The following is an 18,560-nucleotide window of genomic DNA, read 5'->3' as shown; positions in this document are numbered from 1 at the left end:
TGTATACCATACGCATCGCCTGTATGTACCCTTATTGTATACATAAATTGTGAATATATGCACGTATATATGGTTTCTGGTTTTTTAGCGATGATACGTCGTTTAAATTTACAAGCTGTTAGACTGCCCAGTGAAAGATACGTGAAACAAGTTCACGCAAAAGCAGATGTAAGGGCGCGGACAGGTCGCCAGATCAGATCGGATCGGAGTGGATCGGACTAGATCTGTTCTCACAGTGCAAGCTGCGCATGTGCAATCCGAGATCTGGCGACAAAAGGGAATGCTACCAAATCTTAGCGTTGCTCGTTCTCTCCCCAGTGAAGGAGCCACACGAATTCGGGGTGCTCTCGTTTAGCTACACCAATTTATCGTATTTCATCTGATTCTACGATAGAACACCAAAAAAGAAAAAGATATTTTCCCTAGTCAAACTGCGCGGAAAGCGCGGAAAAAAAAGTAAACAAGTTAAAAAGCAATCAAGCAGAGAAACAATGAAAGTGTCGCTCGTTTAAGTTAATAAAACAGCACATAACTAGGCGCAGCGGCCTCGAGAGGAGATCCAGAATCAGTGACTTAAACGAGCGACACTTTCATTGCTTTTTTTTCTTTTCGCTCTTTTGCGTTTTTTGTGTTCGTAGTTTGCGCGCACAGTTCACTAGGCGATGCGTGTTTATCCCAAAAGAGAAGTCAGCAACTGTGCGGTGTCTTCTCCGCCTTCAAGAAGAACTTTTCGAAATGTTTAAAACTGAAATTCAGTACAATACCCATTACAAAGAAGACGAGATGAAGGTTCAAGAGATCATTGTTCTTCGAAGCAAGCAAGTGCATGGTTATGCTGACTAGACAAGCTACACTGAACTGAATAGGTTGCTCATAAGATGATGTTTAGTCTCTAGCTGAGTTTTGCCAGCTGAAGAGTAGAAATAAAAATAAAGAGGCTTATTCGTTGTCTGTTTCATTTCACGTGTGTACGTACTTGTTTGTGTATTGCTTGTGTTTTGTTTGTTTTGTTCGTGGTATCACCATGCTAGTCATTTTTAAGCAATGATGTTTTTTTTTCATCTTACAAACTTAATTCTTATTATCTACTTGTACAAGCTGATTCTCACCTCATCGCATCCTATTCCGATTGCATTCCATCGGTTCAATCGCATCACATCGCTTGAAATTAGTTAATCCAAACTGCAAAATTTTACGGTGTTCGCTTATTATTTCTGTAGAACTATGAGTCCCTCTCCATTTGTATACGAATCTGTGTTTTTGTTTTCAATTCAATTCAATTGAACGAGGTGACGGTTCTATTTCTTCAATGAGCACTGCATTTTTTAGTTAATTATCATGTTACTTTTCTAATTCACCATATACTGGTCTACTGAAAAATAGAAAAAAAAAAAAATTCTGTTCATAGTCACTTCCCTTATTGCATTGTACAGTAACTCAATTGTAATATCCAGATTATCAAAAGGTATTATCTAGTATCGGTAATCGCTTTGATGTTTCTTTCTCAATGGTTGTCTAAATTAAGCTTTAATGTTAAAGTTTAGTGCAACTTTCTTTTTCATGAGCTTTTCCTACAAGTTTATACGTTTTTCTTTTTTATAATTTTTTTTCCAGTTATTACTACTTCTGATATCGAAATTACTTTTATATAAATACTTATATTATATTATATTTGTATTATTGAAATAAGACCTACCTATGCCAACTTATTTTAAGCTTGCTGATATTCTTGCATCTCTTCTATTAAAGTATCTTTTGTTACCTTCTCTAAACTAAGTATTGACAATTCAATTAAAAAGGATATACTCGAAAATGTCTGGTAAAACTGTTGCTCCAGAGTTGCTAACAGCTGATGAAAATGTTAAATACGACGCCTTAATCGTCGGTTGTGGTGTTATTGGTCCATGTATCGCTACTGCTTTGGCCAGAAAAGGTAAGAAAGTTTTAATCGTTGAGAAGGAATGGACTTTCCCAGAAAGAATTGTCGGTGAATTAATGCAACCAGGCGGTGTTAGAGCTTTGAAATCTTTAGGTATGGTTCAAGCTTTCAACAACATTGATGCTTACCCAGTCACTGGTTACACTGTTATTTACAACGGTGAAGAAGTCGACATTCCATACCCATACAAAGCTGACTCTGCTCCAGTTGAAAAACTAGAAGGTATTGTCAAGGATGGTAACGACAAAGTCTTAGATGATGCTAATATTAAGATCAAGGATTTCGAAGATGACGAAAGAGAAAGAGGTATTGCTTTCGTTCACGGTAAATTCTTACAAAACTTAAGAAAAATCGTTGCTGATGAGCCAAATGTCACCAGATTACAAGGTACCGTTATTGAAATCATGAAAGATGACAAAAACGAAGTTTACGGTGCTAAGGTTGATATTCCAACCCGTGGTAAGGTTGTCTTCAAGGCTAACTTGACCTTCGTCTGTGACGGTATCTTCTCCCGTTTCAGAACCGAATTACACCCAGACCATCAATCTAGAGTTGATTCTTCTTTTATTGGTATGGCTTTATACAACGCTGACATGCCAGCTCCAAAGCACGGTCACGTTATCTTAGGTAACAACCACCTGCCAATCATCTGTTACCAAATTTCCCCAGAAGAAGTCAGATTATTATGTGCTTACAACTCTGCCAAGTTGCCAAGTGATATTAAAGGTTGGATGACTAAAGAAGTTCAACCATTCATTCCAAAGAAATTACGTCCATCTTTCGACGCTGCTTTAGCTGAAGGTAAATTCAAATCTATGCCAAATTCCTACTTACCAGCCATTCCTAACCAAATTACCGGTTTATGTGTTATTGGTGATGCCTTAAATCAAAGACATCCATTAACCGGTGGTGGTATGACCGTCGGTTTACAAGATGTTGTCTTATTAATGAAGAAGATTTCTGACTTAGATTTCAACGACCGTGAATTAGTCTTAGATGAAATCTTAGATTTCAACTACGAAAAGAAGGACTACGGCGTTGTCATTAACGTCTTATCCATTGCTCTATACGCTCTATTCGCTGCTAACACTCCAGAGTTAAAGGTTTTACAAAAGGGTTGTTTCAAATACTTCCAAAGAGGTGGTGACAGTATTGCTGTCCCAGCTCGTTTCTTAGCTGGTGTCTTACCAAAGCCATTAGTATTAACCAGAGTTTTCTTCGCTGTCGCATTCTATGCTTGTTACATCAACATCCAAGAACAAGGTTTAGTTGGTTTTTTCCAAGCATTCTCCATTCTAATAACTGCTTTCAAAGTCTTCACTCCATTCTTATACGAAGAAATGTTCAGTTAAACTAATCATTAAAAAAATTTGATATTTGATATTTGATATTCTCATAAAATTACGATACTAAACTATAGAGAGAACTTGAGATACTTATCTTTCACCTAAAACATCTTCAAAATTAATGTTAATGTATGATTTTTAGAGATGTTTTCCATTGTGGAAAGTTATATTTTAATAAATGATCGAACCATTATAAACTATTTATATTACTAATAAAAAAAGATTTGATACTTACTGTTCATTGTTCCATTATTTATATACATATATATATATGATGATTTATACCTCCCAGTTTCATCTATTTCTTGCTATTTGATTATAATGTAATGTGTCTTCTCTGTAAAACTATTATTTTTATTAAGGACTTACTAAAGCAGTCATTTGGCTCCACATATGAAGCTATAGAGTCGTAAAGATATCTATTTTAAAAGTGTAACATCAATATTTTGTACAAATAATTATTTTAACTCCCGTTTGCCTGTTACTTCAAGACATGACCTTAAATTTAATTGTTTCGGGGCATAGAAAATCGATAGATAAGTTTCAAAAATAATAAATTACATGATAAATTCCTTATTTAATGATCATAAAGATGAAAGAACAAGAGGTATCGGTTGGTGTATTGGGAGACATTATCTTCCAATAACGCACTAATATATGTATATTATCGGTTTGATTGTTTAGTTATTTGACTAATCTTTCATTCGTACATATCATACAGGTATAAACAAGAATTTCAAAGAAAACATGGATACTCCACTTTGGTTACGTTGGGCAAAAGTTTATGCTGCAGGGGGTGTTATTATAGGTACTGGATTATTATTATTTAAATACGTTACTCCCACTGATGAACAATTATTGAACTCATTTTCTCCAGAGGTCAGGTTAGAATACGAACAACAGAAAAAATTACGTGAAGCTGAACAACAAGAATTAATGAAAGTTGTCCAACAAACTTCTACGAGCAATGACCCAATTTGGAAGACTGGTAGTATTGTATCACCATGGGAGAGGGCCGATGAAGGTAAAAATGATCCAAACCAAAGATATGCATTTCAGAAGCTTAAATCTAGTGAAGTTCAAAAAGATGAATTGAAGAAGATAAGAGATGAGTTACAACAACTTAGAGTACAAAGTGAAGCTAAAACTAACCAAATTGTTCAAGAAAAGATGAAAAATTGGTGGAAGTTTTGGTGATTAGTTTTCAATGAACTGAAAGAGTTTTATCAATTATGTAAATATATTAGGGAAATGTTAACTCACTTCATAAACGATGCCTATTAAAAATTAGCACATATTCAAATCCACTACATTAAGTGATGCTGTTACGATACAGGATTATTACTTTTAATACTTTTAAATCTTGTTTTTTTAAAACTATAAATATTTATATATATATATGATTGTATATATAAAAAGAATATAAATATGAGGTCACAAATTATTGAAATCCTTTGTTTGTAGTTAAACTTCTTTGAGACTTTTAGAAAATAGGCACAATGGTATATAAATTGTAGTACCTTTTATAAAGTTAGAATTTTGTTTCAAAAGAAAGCTGTGACAGAGAATAATATCGATGAATAAATACAAGTCTAGATTCAAATAATTATTTTGAAGTTCTTGTAGAAATAGGATTTTTTTGAATTATAAGTAAATATGTTGAAAATGTGGTTGCGGGAAAATGAAAGTGTAAAAAATTGACAACTCACATAATTGATTATTCATCTTCAACATCTGCATCTGCGTCATCACCATTATTCACTAAATTAAGGTTTTGCTTAACGTCGACCCATAATTTGCCTTTGTTATGAGCATTGTACCATGCAGTGACTCCTGTGTCAAATGAATCTTGGAAGACAAAACCTAATGCAAAGATAGTTCCCACGAAAACTGCATTTCTTTTGAAGAATACTTTATAAAGTGTAGAGAAAGACTGTTTTTAGAAATGTTAGAAACGTTAGTATTTAATATTACAATAATATATCGATTAATCAAATTATAATCAAAAAGTCGGGACAGATGTTATTTCCATTTGTAAATAAAAATGAGATATATTGACTAATTTTCAGTTGAGTGGTCATTACCATTGTGTAAAATTAGTCAAACAGGTTATCATCAATTATCAAACAGTAACATAACATAGCTTGCTATCCTGACAATCTCGATCAGAGAAAAAGATCAATAGGTTACTCTTGAGATAGAATATAAAATTGTCATCCTTGGAAACATACCATTATATTATGATTGATCGTTTTGTAGTGTTTTTATTGTTCTGAACAATATTTCAAGATCTGACAAATAAATTAGACTGACAAATATATTAGACTGACAAATATATTAGACTGACTATTGAATATTCAGAATCACTATTGAGATATATATATATTTATATTTATATATCGAGTTGCTGTGAAGTCTATTTCTTGCTTGTTACTACTTAATTGTCCCTGTTAGTTTCCATTAACATTGCAGTTTAATTAAAACCGAAAAAATCCAAATTCCGCAGCTATAAGGATCTTAGTATCATTGGCTCGTACATAGTGATTAAAACATACATAAATTCTGGAGATATCTACGACAAAATGTGTCTAAACAGGACATTCAAGGCAGATGATTAGATTGCTAAGTGTAGACGATTGTTTTATTGATTAAACAAAGATGTGTATTTAGATGTATGTAATTGTTGTTCGATCAATCTGCAAACGTACCTAAGCTCAATTAGTGTTGCATTTATTTTTTTGGAATTTGAACTTGACCTTCTTACCAATGTGTCATGTCATCATCTTCCCATTCTCTGTCACTATTTTCTTCATTTGGATTGGTATTGTTCTCTTCTCTTGTCTCGTTTTCATCGGTTAGGTTAATCGAATCGATTATGTTTTCAACAGGTGTTCCTAACTGCGCGTTAGTTGGCGGTGTTGCTGTTTCGGTGACTGGATTTCTTGCACCATCTAACAGATCAGCTAAATTGAATACTTGTGTTCCATTACCACCCATACCATCAAGTCTACGAATTTGTTCTTGTAAAATGGCAAATGGTAAAGTACGTACTCTACGTCTTTCCCTGTTACCAGTTTCTACATCATCATCATTTAAACCATCATTCTCTGTAGGGTTAAAGAACTCAAATGCTTCCTCAAACTCAACTCTTGTCATATCCTCAACACGCAGACCACCTTCTTCTTCATCAGAAAAATTTAAATCTTCTTCTCCACTTGAGTCACTGTCTCCATCGTCACGTCTTCTGAATTGGGGTGGAATTCGGTTCATTGCAAATAAAAACCCATTACTTAAAATATTCAATCTGAAATCATCACCCATAGCTCTACTAATGTAGCCAGGAATTTCATTGTTAACCCAAAGAGTATTCAAGTATTCAAATCTTCTTGTACTTAAAGTTGTTAAGTCACCTCTCTTCATAGCATTTTTACCGGATTCACCATGTGAATTTAAATATGGTGCAGAGATATAAACTACACTAGGTGGATTTGCTAAAAATAAACACACCTCATTATTGTTAGGAACTAAAAAGGCACCATAACTTTTAAAACACTCTCTTTGTAAATGGTGTGACATTTCATGATGATCACTTCTCATATGAACTTTCGAACCGCAAGTTAAACAAATCTTAAAATCAAGTCTATCTTCAAGCTTGTATTTAGATATAAAATGCTCCTCACGTAACCTTAACTCTTTGGAGTTAGTGATATACGTGTTAAGGTTGTTTACCAAATTTGCCATTTTAATAATTTTGCTTGATTCAATTGGTATTTTCTTCAGCAAAATATCTGAAGGAGTTGAACATTCTGCATCCAATAAATATTCCAATGATTCATAATCAGTTAATAAATCAATCATTAGATTAACGTATTCGCAGAGGTCATCTACATCTAATAAATCTTCCAAACGTTTATCGTCAACAATAAATGTATCATTTTCAGAAACTTTGATAGTATCATGAAACACTTTGACAATTATTAAACAACGTCTTAAAGTTGGCAATATGCTTCTAACAAGATATTTGTATATTAAGCAATAAACTTTATCGTCGTAGTCAATAATTATATGATCCATGACAATTTTTTCAATTCTTTTCTTTAATGAGACATGGATAGGAGATACTTCCTTGCAATCTAGTAGAATATCCAATTTCTTTTCATTTTTCAGCTCATGGATATTATCTATTGATAACTTTACTAACTGTCTCAGATAAGTTGATAAGGCATTAGTAACAATTTTTCTCAATGGCATTTTAGAATATAAGAAATTATAAACAATATAGTGAAATAATTGATTCTCAATTCGATTTTTACCTTTGAAATCATATGGTTTGAAATTCAAATCAGGTTGGCCATAAACTTTATAAATCAACATTATGAAGCACAAAATATTTTTCAATGTTTTATATTTCTGTTCTCTGGTAATTAGGAAAGATATTTGAGGATTTTCATCAGTACGAGAGGCAATTTCTAACATCGATATAGTATTTGCCCAGTGCATGCTTAATATTAAAGTCACGTTCTCTTTTTTGCCATCAATTATTTTGTGTATATCTATATCAAAGGAGTTTGCATGATATATGGAAAAATTTAACACAGTTGACAATGGATTAGATTTATCAACGACGCTATCGAACTTACCAGAACTAAATAACTCTGAAAACTCATTTACTGTTAATGAGTTATCAATAATAGATTTAAGAGATAAGTTTAGTTTGTAATTAGAAGATGGAACAACAGGAATGATACAGTTTGAATAAGTTTGACAAAGAGGACAAATGAATCCGTGAACTGACAATCTTTTCTTTTGAATAAATCTTCTAAAACAGTTACTATGAATTGCATGATTACATGATGTGAACACTTTTTTACTACCACTAGAACTACTGTTTATAATATTTTTTATTGTGGCATCGTCATAATATGTCAAATTATCTGAATCGTTTTTAAACCCATCCCATTCGTATTTAACGTCATACAAATCGACCTTAGAACTTCCTCTAAATATTGGTGAATAATCATGATATGCAGGTATAATAAATACTTCATTGTCTACGTCATCTTGACATAATACACAGGTAGAGTCTTCAATTGCAGTTACTTCTTTTCCTTTATCCCCAGAGCAATTCATGTAAGATTGCGCAGAATCATGTAATGGCTTCTCAAAAGAATTCTTATGCTCTTCCATAAATTTCGCTTGTTGGTTATCAAATCTTGCCATAAGTTTCTTTTGGCGCTTCTTTGCTAGTCTCCTCTTCTTGTCTATCTCACTTTCTACTTCTGCTCTAGCGTTATCTTCATTTGATCTCTTTAGTCTGAAATTTTCCGAAAACTCACTACCATATAGTTTTGATAACTTTTCATAAAATTTCTTTTGGTTATCTTGTATGATTGATTCAAGAACCCAGTTTGCTTTAGCAATTATGTTCCCAGAAAATTGTTTATTAGAACTGTCTTTTAATACAGCTATTAGACTAGAAATAATTGATTCGCTCTTGTATTCTGGAGGAATTTTGTTTGAATAGTTATTGCATAGTCTATAATCTTTAAAAATAGCATGTAATAAATGTAATAATTCATATAAGTATGTTGCATTATTGCTTAAGATTACTTCCTCTAGTAAATTTTCGATTAAATTGACAAAGATAGTAGTCCTCAAGAACCTCCCAATTCTTTCATCTCTAACTTTTTCGTTAAAATATGGCTCGATAATTATTTCTTCTGGTTTTCTTACTTTGCCTGCTAGTTTTGATTTGATGATGTTAACACTTGATTCAAAATCATTGCCCATATTAAACATATTCAAAGGATCTATTAAAGAATAATTTTGTTTTTTTAATTTATAAACACCATTGTCAGACAAACCTTTTGGCTCCTCAAAAATGGATAATTTCTCCAAAGAAATATCAAAATCTTGATTATTATTATTTTCTATTAAATAATTTGGAATTGATTTTAGTAACTTAGAATATGACAAAGGCTTAGAAAATAATTTGTAAATTATCATTGTTTGGAGTTGTTCAATTCTATTCTCCTCAGCATCTTGAAACTCTTCAAAAAATATTCTTGTAGTTAACATATGGTAGCAAAATACGATAAACTGTTGGATCATTGGATATAACTTATCTTCATAAATGGTTTTCTCAGAATTGTATGGTTTATTTAAACATTCTATTAATCCCCATCTATCTAGCATATTGTAAGTAAATGTTTCTAGCTCTTCGGTCATGCCTTCTTCTTTATTTGAGCAAGAATTGATTGCACCTAGTTGAACAACATGAAGATCTCTGCCGTAAGAATCTAGTTCTTGGTTATTTTTGTAGTATGATAGTTGGTGTAACACGGACATACCATTTCTGATCCAAAAGCCACATTCCACTTGTGAACATAAAACTAACGTTCTCATTTCAACATCAGCAGAAAAAATAAATTTGTCTTTTTCAGGAACTTCTGAGACTAATCTGACAAAGTCGTCAATCGAAATTTTATCTACTAAAATCGAAAATAGAGTGCTTACCGGATTCATGTAGGTTGTTCTTTCTTTAGAAACATCAAATTTGATAACCGATCTATTTCCAAATGAGTCCAATTTTTTGAAGGTCGCATTAGTTGAATTAGCAGAAATTAAGTAGTTCAATAAAATTTTGATTGCTCCGTGCAACATCGGATCATTTCTAGCTGACTCTATATTCTTTCTCAGTATAACATCAAAATTTTCAATAATATTATAAATGTAGGTTGTATATTCCAAATATGGAATAAAGTATTGATCTTCGTGTAAGACGTGTTCACCTTCCTTTCTATTAATCTTCCATGCACCATTGAATAACTTCAAAAAATTTAAAAGTGTAATGAAGTTATTTGGTTCTAGTAACTTTCTGTAATCCATGACTTTTCCTAATACAATTTCTATGAAGTATAATGACTGCTTGAATAAAAAATTATAACTTTTAGTTATATTCGAAATTTGTACTCTTTGCCAGACTAATTGGCCATTATCTACCTTAGCAAATTTACAAAAAAAGTCAATGATTGACCACATAATTTCCTCAAACATGTGCTTGTTATTCATCAATGATTCAACATTAGTTGGAACAGTTAATAATTGAACGATTAACTCCTTTATTATAGTTAAATGGGGTTCTCTGTCATTATATGCAACAGATCTAAGCATATGGCTGAAAATTTGTAAAAATTCATCAGAAAATAGCTTCTTGTAGTCAGCATCTGAGGATACAATGGGAATTATAATGCTTTGCACGTTTTTCCTTAATGCTTTCCAAAATCTATTATCAAAGTACAAAATATATTGCAGTCTAAGCCCAGAATATGGAACGGGATCGACTTCTATTGTTGAGCTACACCTGTTCGGAGGAATGTGATAGTCATTAATATCATTTAAAGATGTGAAATCTAATATTTTATGGCTAATCTGCGGAATTGAATTTTCCTCATTCAATATTGACAGTTCACTATATCTAAAATGATCCTTTGATAAACCTATTTTAATACCACGAAAGTCAAATTCGTTTGCAAGGTTAGTAGTTGAATCTTTGTCGAATTTGGTACATAATACTTTGGTTAAACTTTGTCTAAAAACCTTTTGAAATGAAGGGTTTTCTAATTCCAAACATTGTGATATCCACCACATAATACGATTTGCTGACTCCTGATGTAGATACTCTTGCCATTGGAAAATAAATGCTGTCAATCCATTGGTTTCGATGGCAAATAGGGATCTAATGAAATCATCTGTTAGGGTGGGGGATGTTTTAATAACCGCTCTACCCTCAGTATCTATCCTCGTAGTTAAAATATCAATATGAGGATTATCAGGTTTGCCTTGTCTTAGTGCAGTTGTAGCTTGTGAGTAGTTATGGAATTCATCATTATAAACAATCAACGTGTAGCCTTTATTCTCTTCTATATCGAAAGATTTATTTCTATACGAAAAATCATCAATGAATCTTCGTATTGTGCTTATTCTTAATGATTCATCAGTTATATCGTGGTATGTTTTCCTAATAAAAGACGTAAATTCTGAATGCGTTGGGTATAAAACCTCTACTTGATGGTTAAATACATCAATGACATAATCAATTGCTTCAAATAATACAGCCTCGAATATTTTTCTATTATGTTCAGTTTCGAAAATGTTAAGTGAATCATCCTTTTTCTCATTTTCTAATAAATCATTATCAGCTTTACATGATAAAGTTACGTTCCAAGCTTCATTATCACCACAGTCACAGATACCTGTATTGAAGTTATCATTAGAAATGCCAGTATAAACATGATGGTTAACATGATCTTTTGGTTCAAAACAGTTTATACATAACACGCAAGTATCATCAAATCCACATTCTTGGCATCTGTAAATTGGTTCACCATTTCTAAATTTTCTACCACAACTTCTTCCTGCATGACATTTACTTGATGTGTCATTATTATCAGTCTTTGGAGAAACTATATAAGATGAAACATTTTCTACCTCATTTCTAATTTTCTCTATACTTTCCTTAAAAGGACCTTGGTCATGTTCAGTTTCGGTATTATATAAATAATTTATATTTTTGCCTTCATCTAACAGAAAGTAATTTAAAATTCTGCCAATATAATAGTTCAAATGCGTTTCTAGTTCCATTCTTTCTCTAAAGCCTCTAACATCGACAAATTCATTTACAGTGTGTATTGTATTTAATAAAGTTCTTAGTTCAGTAGTATATTCAGTCATATTTGATGACTCTAATTCATTTAAATTCCAATCACTCATTGTGCTTCTATACTGTTGTTGTCTATTGTTTTTTCAATATATGGGTATAAATATTTAAAAAAAAATTAAAAAAAGTACTGAAACTTATTGAATGCCTAAAATATGCAGAATTTAATTTATTAATATGTTTTCTAATTATTGATGTAAACTATGCCTTGATCTGCTATGTATTTGATGCGTCTATTAAGGAGATGATATAGTTAAATCGCCTATTATAACTTTGCAAAAGGAACTTCTAATTTAAATTAAAATCAAAACTTTGAATATTATTATTAAGCAATATGGTTATGGTCTTATTGCATTTAATAAATGGGTTAAATTAATAGATGAGTTTCGGATGCTGTATGAAATTTCAATCGGACCTGAAAAAAGCCAGAAAGTTTACATATAAATAAAACCTCTAGAAATTATTCAGAATACCTTTAAAACTATCTTCCGGGTAAAGTTTTGTACTATGAAACTTCATATACCGCAGTGGAGATATAAAATGCAAGCAATGCGCGTTGATGACAAAGGGTTGTGCTGTCCATGTACCGGGTAATACAGAGCGGAACTATCACACCAAACAGTAATATAATTGTATTTATCACAGTTTGATGATAGTTTCGACAAAATGGATATCAAACATTTAATCAGTGACAGTAAAACAATAGGTACAGTCAATAGTTAGTAAAAAATAAAAATTGTAGATATGCAATGTGTACATGTCACACACACTTACATGGACCTCAGCGGCACAAGAAAAAGAATATTCTAACTATAGTTAGAATAAAAGGTTCTAAAACAAACGACAATTTCAACAATACATATCTGTGCGTGGGTGTTTCTACCAATACTGATAGGTTCTGGTAACTTGTTTATATATATAGAGAGAGAGGAAGAAAGAAGATAAATGACATTTTTAAAAAAGTGTCTTTATATATTACCAAAAAAGAAATATTAAAATTGCAAAAAGGGGGATTTGCATGACAGTTAGTTATGTATGTAGATGGAGAATAGCACCTCTCTTTTCCCATTGCAATCAAAATTAGCCGCCTAGCTAGTCTAAAGTAATAATAAAAAAAACGGTAAAAAAGTCAATCACGTGAAAGTTATTATATATTTGTATATCCGGTGGGAAATGAGCTTCGTGTGAAATTTATTTAATTGTGGAGGAATAATATAGCACGTGACAAACTTAGGAATCATTTTGCCAATTGACCAATTGTTTTTGTTGCCATCCATCATTATCATCGTATGCGGGTTAATATTGATTGTCATTACTCTTGGTTTTGGCCATATTATACCTCAAATGTTTGTATGTGTGCATAGAGCTAGTGTCTTCTTGTGAGAACAGTTGTAGGAATCGTACTGTCTATTATTCGTATAGGACACTAATATGGAGTGAAATGATGGGACCCGTGGTACAATTAAATGTGTTTTTTCACTACGGTTGTTTGCCGGAACAAGGAAACTCGTACAGAAATTGTGAAAAACCGTTTGTTCCGACACGCATACGACGGAATCGTACGACACTCCCGTGGAGGGAATTTGAAGAGAAATAAAACAAAAATAAAAGCAACGAAATCGTCGTATTTTTACCAACATCCGTGGAGAAGGCGGCATGCGCCATTATACTTTACTGCAACAAGAAAAGATAATATTAGTAGGACGCAACGCTACTTACCCCCCATGACACTGCACTGACTCGAAAAATGTTTTTTCAATTATTGTCATTATCATCGTGACGTTCTCCTCCAGTTTTATTATCCCAGAATTTTTGTATTTTCTCCACGAAGAAACACTGCTTTTCTGACAATCCCTTTTTCACAACGAACACGTAATGATTTCTGATGACCGCTGTTGACGCTCTGCGTAACAGCGTGCCGACATGTTGTCACTGTGGACGTGAAGTAACTGTTGTACGGTGGTAATGCGGTACTGTGGCAACTGTGCGTGTATCTCTCTCTTTCTTTCATACCGTACCTGTTCTTCCTTTTTGTTACAACACAGAGTTATTGGCGCAGTGTGCATAAATAAAAAGAAAGAAAAAATAAAGCACTCACTCACTCACATACGCCTGCCCATGCTGTCTACTCTTTCCTTTTTCATTTTCCCTTTTTTTTCTTTTATTTTTTGCTTGTTCGGTTGTCTATGCAGGCATTCTAGTGTTTCTGATCTATGTGATTTGTTTCTTTTTCACTCACTCTTATCAAATCTCGCACAATTAGAGCTTATCTTATCGCTTAACTGGAATAAGAAAAACAATAGGAGTTCCATAGTGGAAGAGTAGAAATAAATATTTTTATACAGCACTGTAGTACGCGTTCTTCATAAAATATTCGAAAGTTGAAAAATTGAAAAATTGAAAAATTCAAGAGTAGGAACTTAATACTGATGTTCACATTACCTAATTTGATAACTAGAGATAATAAGTAGATGCTTAATTATCTCGACCTATTACTTATCTTGAAATTAATATAAAAACAATAAATATATATATTTATATATATATACATATATTTATTTATTGTTTTCTTAACGAACTTGTATAGTTCAGTATACTCAATGCTGAGAGTGATCAAACCATAACCATTCGTTTTTTTATTGTTTTGGTTTTTATCAACTCCATTAAGTTTTTTGATCAGGATTCTCTCCATTTACTCATATATATGTTCAAGAAGTTACTTGACAATTAAATAATGCCAGATACTATTGAGATCCCGGTTAACGATGACCTTCGTTTGACTCAGAAAAATTCCTATTCCAAGAGAATGTATGATGCTGTTGTTAATGGTGGTAATTCTATTGGTAATATTCAAAAAATTAAACAAAAGTCTAAAAACGTGATGGCGAACAACAATCCAAGCAATATTCCTTCAACTATATTAAAATCGGGTTATACCAAATTAAATAATTATTATAGTAGTGGAAGTGAACGTGGTAAAAAAATGCTATCTAGATTTAATAGTAATAATTCAACAAATAAAAACACATACGCATATGATAGTGATGGTGATGAAAATATTAATGAAAATGAAAAGAATTTGTATAATAGCTTTCGTAACGAAGAATCTGCAAAATCAAGATTTATTTTAATGAATAGAGAGTCTCAAGATACTTTAGTAGGTATGGATACTGATTCAGATTCATTGTTTTCAGGGTCGGCTAGTACTTTGTTTTCTAATAATAACTTGAAAGATAATAAATTAGCTAAAGAAGTTTTAGTTAGAAACGCAAGAATCTCTCCTATTCAAAATACATCATCTTCAGTCACTTTAGTTGAAGAAAATGCACACTTTGAACAAGAAGAATGTTTACGGAAATTAAGAGTGATATTGAAAAAAGAAGAATTAACTTCAACAGATATCAGAAATTATAATATTGCATTTAATCACGATGTTGCTTTTGATTTAGGCAAAGAGAGACATCTGCATTATTATGAATTACCATTCCCATGGAGAGAAAATAAATATATCATTCATGGTTACAGATTTCATGATAAATTTTATCAATTAATCTTGTCTGTATTCAATTGGTATGGTGTCCATAATGAAACTACAAATATTTGGACTCATATGCTAGCTGCTTTTTATCTGATATATTTATTAACCGTTGATTTTCAAAAAACTTTTATTGTGTTAGATACCGAACATGTCCCAGCTACTACTAAATATATTATTTATATGTTCTTAGGAGCTGGGATTAAATGTATGTTTGCATCAGTTTTCTGGCATACATTCAATGGTACAACATCGATAAGATTACGTCCAAAGTTTTGTTGTGTTGATTATACTGGTATCACACTTCTAATTTCAGCATCGATTATGTCAGCGGAATATATTACTTTATATGATTATCCAAAAGCGATGAGCTTTTACATGATACTATCTGGTATATTTGCTGTATTCGGATTATACTTGAATTGGTCTCCGAAATTTGACTCACCAGAAGCAAGACCATTACGTATTAAGTTTTTCGTTTTATTAGCTGCTGTTGGTGGTTTGTCCTTTGTAAATCTAGTTTGTTTAGAAGGTTTAAGCCGTGCCATTTGGTTGTTCTCGCCAGTTACCAATAAATCTGTAATTTACTACATTATCGGGGTATTCTTTTACGGTTCATTCATTCCAGAAAGATTTAGATCCGATTATTTAATTGACGAGAAGATCCCTACAACTAAAGAACTATCATCGGATGTTCATGTCATCACTACCGAAAGAGATCTTCACTTTAGAAAAAATCCAACAAGCACATGTCATTGCATTGATCATCGTGTCAGCTTTAGATCCTTATGGTGGGTAGATTACTACTGTAACTCCCATAGCATTTGGCATATTTTTGTTTTCCTTGGTGTTGTAGGTCATTACAATGCTATTTTAGATATGGCAACAAAAAAATGGTTATTACCATAATCATTTTAAAGTGGAAGGTGTCATTGAATTAAACGAAACAATTTTATTGAATACCTTTCAAAAGTTTACTCATCTACTATTAATTACTAACAAAACATGCTGCTTTTTATTTGGAAATAGTTTTTCCATTCCTTGGTTCTATGAGGAAAATAAATGCATACACTTTTGTTTGCATATTAGTATTAATGATGTATACTATATATTCTTACGATCTTTACGACAACATTGTACGACTTTAGAAAAATTCAAGACATTTACGATATACTTTGATGATTCTTTTTTTTATAATAAAAACCATGTATATAATAACAATAGTAACTAATTTGACAGATCCAAAGATCTATATGTTTAGAATTTTACTGTACCTTTTTTATTGCTTATATATGATGGCGCGGCAAGTTTTGCTTCTCTTTTTATTTAAAAATTGAGATATCAATATCATCGAAAAAATTTTAGATATATAAGTTAATGAAACTATAATTAGTAAGGTGAAATATAAATAAATAAATAATGGATGTTATAAAATATCCCTTTTTTTATTAGAGATAATGAATGAGAATATCAAACAGTCCAATAATATATAAAATTAAATAGAATGGCCATTAACCAACCTTCTGGACAAATCAAATTAACTAATGTTTCGTTAGTTAAATTAAGAAAAAATAAAAAAAGATTTGAAATTGCATGCTATCAAAATAAAGTCCAAGATTACAGAAAAGGTGTTGAGAAAGACCTTGATGAGGTTCTACAAATTCCCCAAGTGTTCGTAAATGTTTCAAAGGGTTTGGCGGCACCAAAGGATGATCTTTTGAAAAGTTTTGGAACTGATGACATTGATTTAATAATTAAAGAGATTTTATTAAAGGGCGAAATTCAATTACATGAGAAAGAAAGACAGATAATGTTAAACAAAATAAATAATGAAATGTTGACTATAATCAGCACTAAATGTATAAACCCTAAATCTAAAAAAAGATATCCTCCTACCATGATTTATAAAGCGCTGCAAGAATTAAAATTTAGTCCAGTCATCAATAAGCCTGCAAAAAGTCAAGCTTTAGAAGCAATTAGGTTACTAGTATCGAAACAGATCATACCTATAGCAAGAGCTAAGATGGATATAAAAATCACCATAGAAAATCTTGAGCTGGTTGAATCAAAAGATTCAGAGATTATTCCTAAAATTACTAAATATTTTCTTCAACCTACTATAAATAAAACTGATGCGATTAAAAAATGGGTTTGTAGTGGATTAATTGACCCTGTCAGTTATAGAGACTTAGTTACTATTTGTACAGGCATTGCTACTATACAAGTGCTAGATATGGCGGTCATAGATACAAGTACTTAGAATATCATTTAGAAAGATTTAATATCATATCATTTTATTATAATTAGTTTTAGCTCAAATAAATACTTTTTATACATTTTAGAAGGAATACCAATCTGTTGAAATCAACATTTGAACTAGTAGAACTATCAGCATTTGGATTCGATCCCCATATTCTGCTATTCAACGTTATTATGAATTTATTTTTAGATATGTCATCCTTTTTGTCAGGGTGTAATTTCGGTAAGATGATTTTATTATACAATTCAACAATCTGCGTACAAATGACAGGTAATTTCATATCATTAGAATTACCTAACTTTGTAACAATTTGATAGTCAGATAAGTTATCGATAGTGAAATCAAACTCATCATCATCTGACCGTTGTTCATCATTCATCATTAATGAACCTGCAAGAGGTCTATCAAAAGAAACGGATCTAAGTCCTTTTTGCGAGATTTCATAAGTTGTGTCCAATTCACCATTAAATCTTATTTGCAATAGTACATAATTACTGTAATGGATAGAACTTATATAAAGTTCCCTGGATTCTTCATTGGCTATATTGAATAAATTAATAGGGAATTCAGTAAACTTCGCTTCTTGACTATACATTTTTTTTATGTAGTTTCTGTATAATTTCAATTATGTTTTATCTCTTAGTTCAAATAAGACTATAGTTGCGACATAAAACAATTGAGGTTGAGTTGCAGAAGGAAAAAAGACAGGAGTAGTAAACCCTTAAACTATTCGAAACTAGATCGGATACTATAGATTGCAT

General features: G+C 31.7%; 7 protein-coding genes across 7 annotated transcripts; 4 read left to right on the top strand and 3 right to left on the bottom strand.

Annotated features, from left to right (window-relative positions):
• Positions 1–1,812: 1,812 nt before the first annotated feature.
• On the top strand, positions 1,813–3,291 carry ERG1 (squalene monooxygenase; the record flags this gene model as incomplete). Its single annotated transcript, XM_003685792.1, has 1 exon — positions 1,813–3,291. One exon carries the CDS (start codon positions 1,813–1,815, stop codon positions 3,289–3,291), a length of 1,479 nt encoding a protein of 492 aa, XP_003685840.1.
• Positions 3,292–4,032: 741 nt separating this feature from the next.
• On the top strand, positions 4,033–4,482 carry CBP4 (Cbp4p; the record flags this gene model as incomplete). The annotated part of the gene is made up of 1 exon (XM_003685791.1): positions 4,033–4,482. The coding sequence occupies one exon, from the start codon at positions 4,033–4,035 to the stop codon at positions 4,480–4,482; it is 450 nt and encodes a 149-aa protein (XP_003685839.1).
• Positions 4,483–5,002: 520 nt separating this feature from the next.
• On the bottom strand, positions 5,003–5,519 carry QCR9 (ubiquinol--cytochrome-c reductase subunit 9; the record flags this gene model as incomplete). Its single annotated transcript, XM_003685790.1, has 2 exons — positions 5,003–5,218; positions 5,517–5,519. 2 exons carry the CDS (start codon positions 5,517–5,519, stop codon positions 5,003–5,005), a joined length of 219 nt encoding a protein of 72 aa, XP_003685838.1.
• A 526-nt stretch (positions 5,520–6,045) lies between these two features.
• Positions 6,046–12,057, bottom strand: UBR1 (E3 ubiquitin-protein ligase UBR1; the record flags this gene model as incomplete). Its single annotated transcript, XM_003685789.1, has 1 exon — positions 6,046–12,057. One exon carries the CDS (start codon positions 12,055–12,057, stop codon positions 6,046–6,048), a length of 6,012 nt encoding a protein of 2,003 aa, XP_003685837.1.
• Positions 12,058–14,738: 2,681 nt separating this feature from the next.
• Positions 14,739–16,448, top strand: IZH3 (Izh3p; the record flags this gene model as incomplete). Its single annotated transcript, XM_003685788.1, has 1 exon — positions 14,739–16,448. One exon carries the CDS (start codon positions 14,739–14,741, stop codon positions 16,446–16,448), a length of 1,710 nt encoding a protein of 569 aa, XP_003685836.1.
• A 595-nt stretch (positions 16,449–17,043) lies between these two features.
• SDO1 (guanine nucleotide exchange factor SDO1) lies at positions 17,044–17,799 on the top strand (the record flags this gene model as incomplete). The annotated part of the gene is made up of 1 exon (XM_003685787.1): positions 17,044–17,799. One exon carries the CDS (start codon positions 17,044–17,046, stop codon positions 17,797–17,799), a length of 756 nt encoding a protein of 251 aa, XP_003685835.1.
• A 49-nt stretch (positions 17,800–17,848) lies between these two features.
• IRC25 (Irc25p) lies at positions 17,849–18,394 on the bottom strand (the record flags this gene model as incomplete). Its single annotated transcript, XM_003685786.1, has 1 exon — positions 17,849–18,394. The coding sequence occupies one exon, from the start codon at positions 18,392–18,394 to the stop codon at positions 17,849–17,851; it is 546 nt and encodes a 181-aa protein (XP_003685834.1).
• Positions 18,395–18,560: the final 166 nt, after the last annotated feature.

The sequence above is a fragment of the Tetrapisispora phaffii genome, chromosome 5 (genome assembly GCF_000236905.1).
Source record: "Tetrapisispora phaffii CBS 4417 chromosome 5, complete genome".
Lineage (NCBI taxonomy): Eukaryota > Fungi > Ascomycota > Saccharomycetes > Saccharomycetales > Saccharomycetaceae > Tetrapisispora > Tetrapisispora phaffii.
The sequence above is the reverse complement of the archived record's forward strand: the minus strand, read 5'-3'. Positions and strand labels throughout refer to the sequence as shown.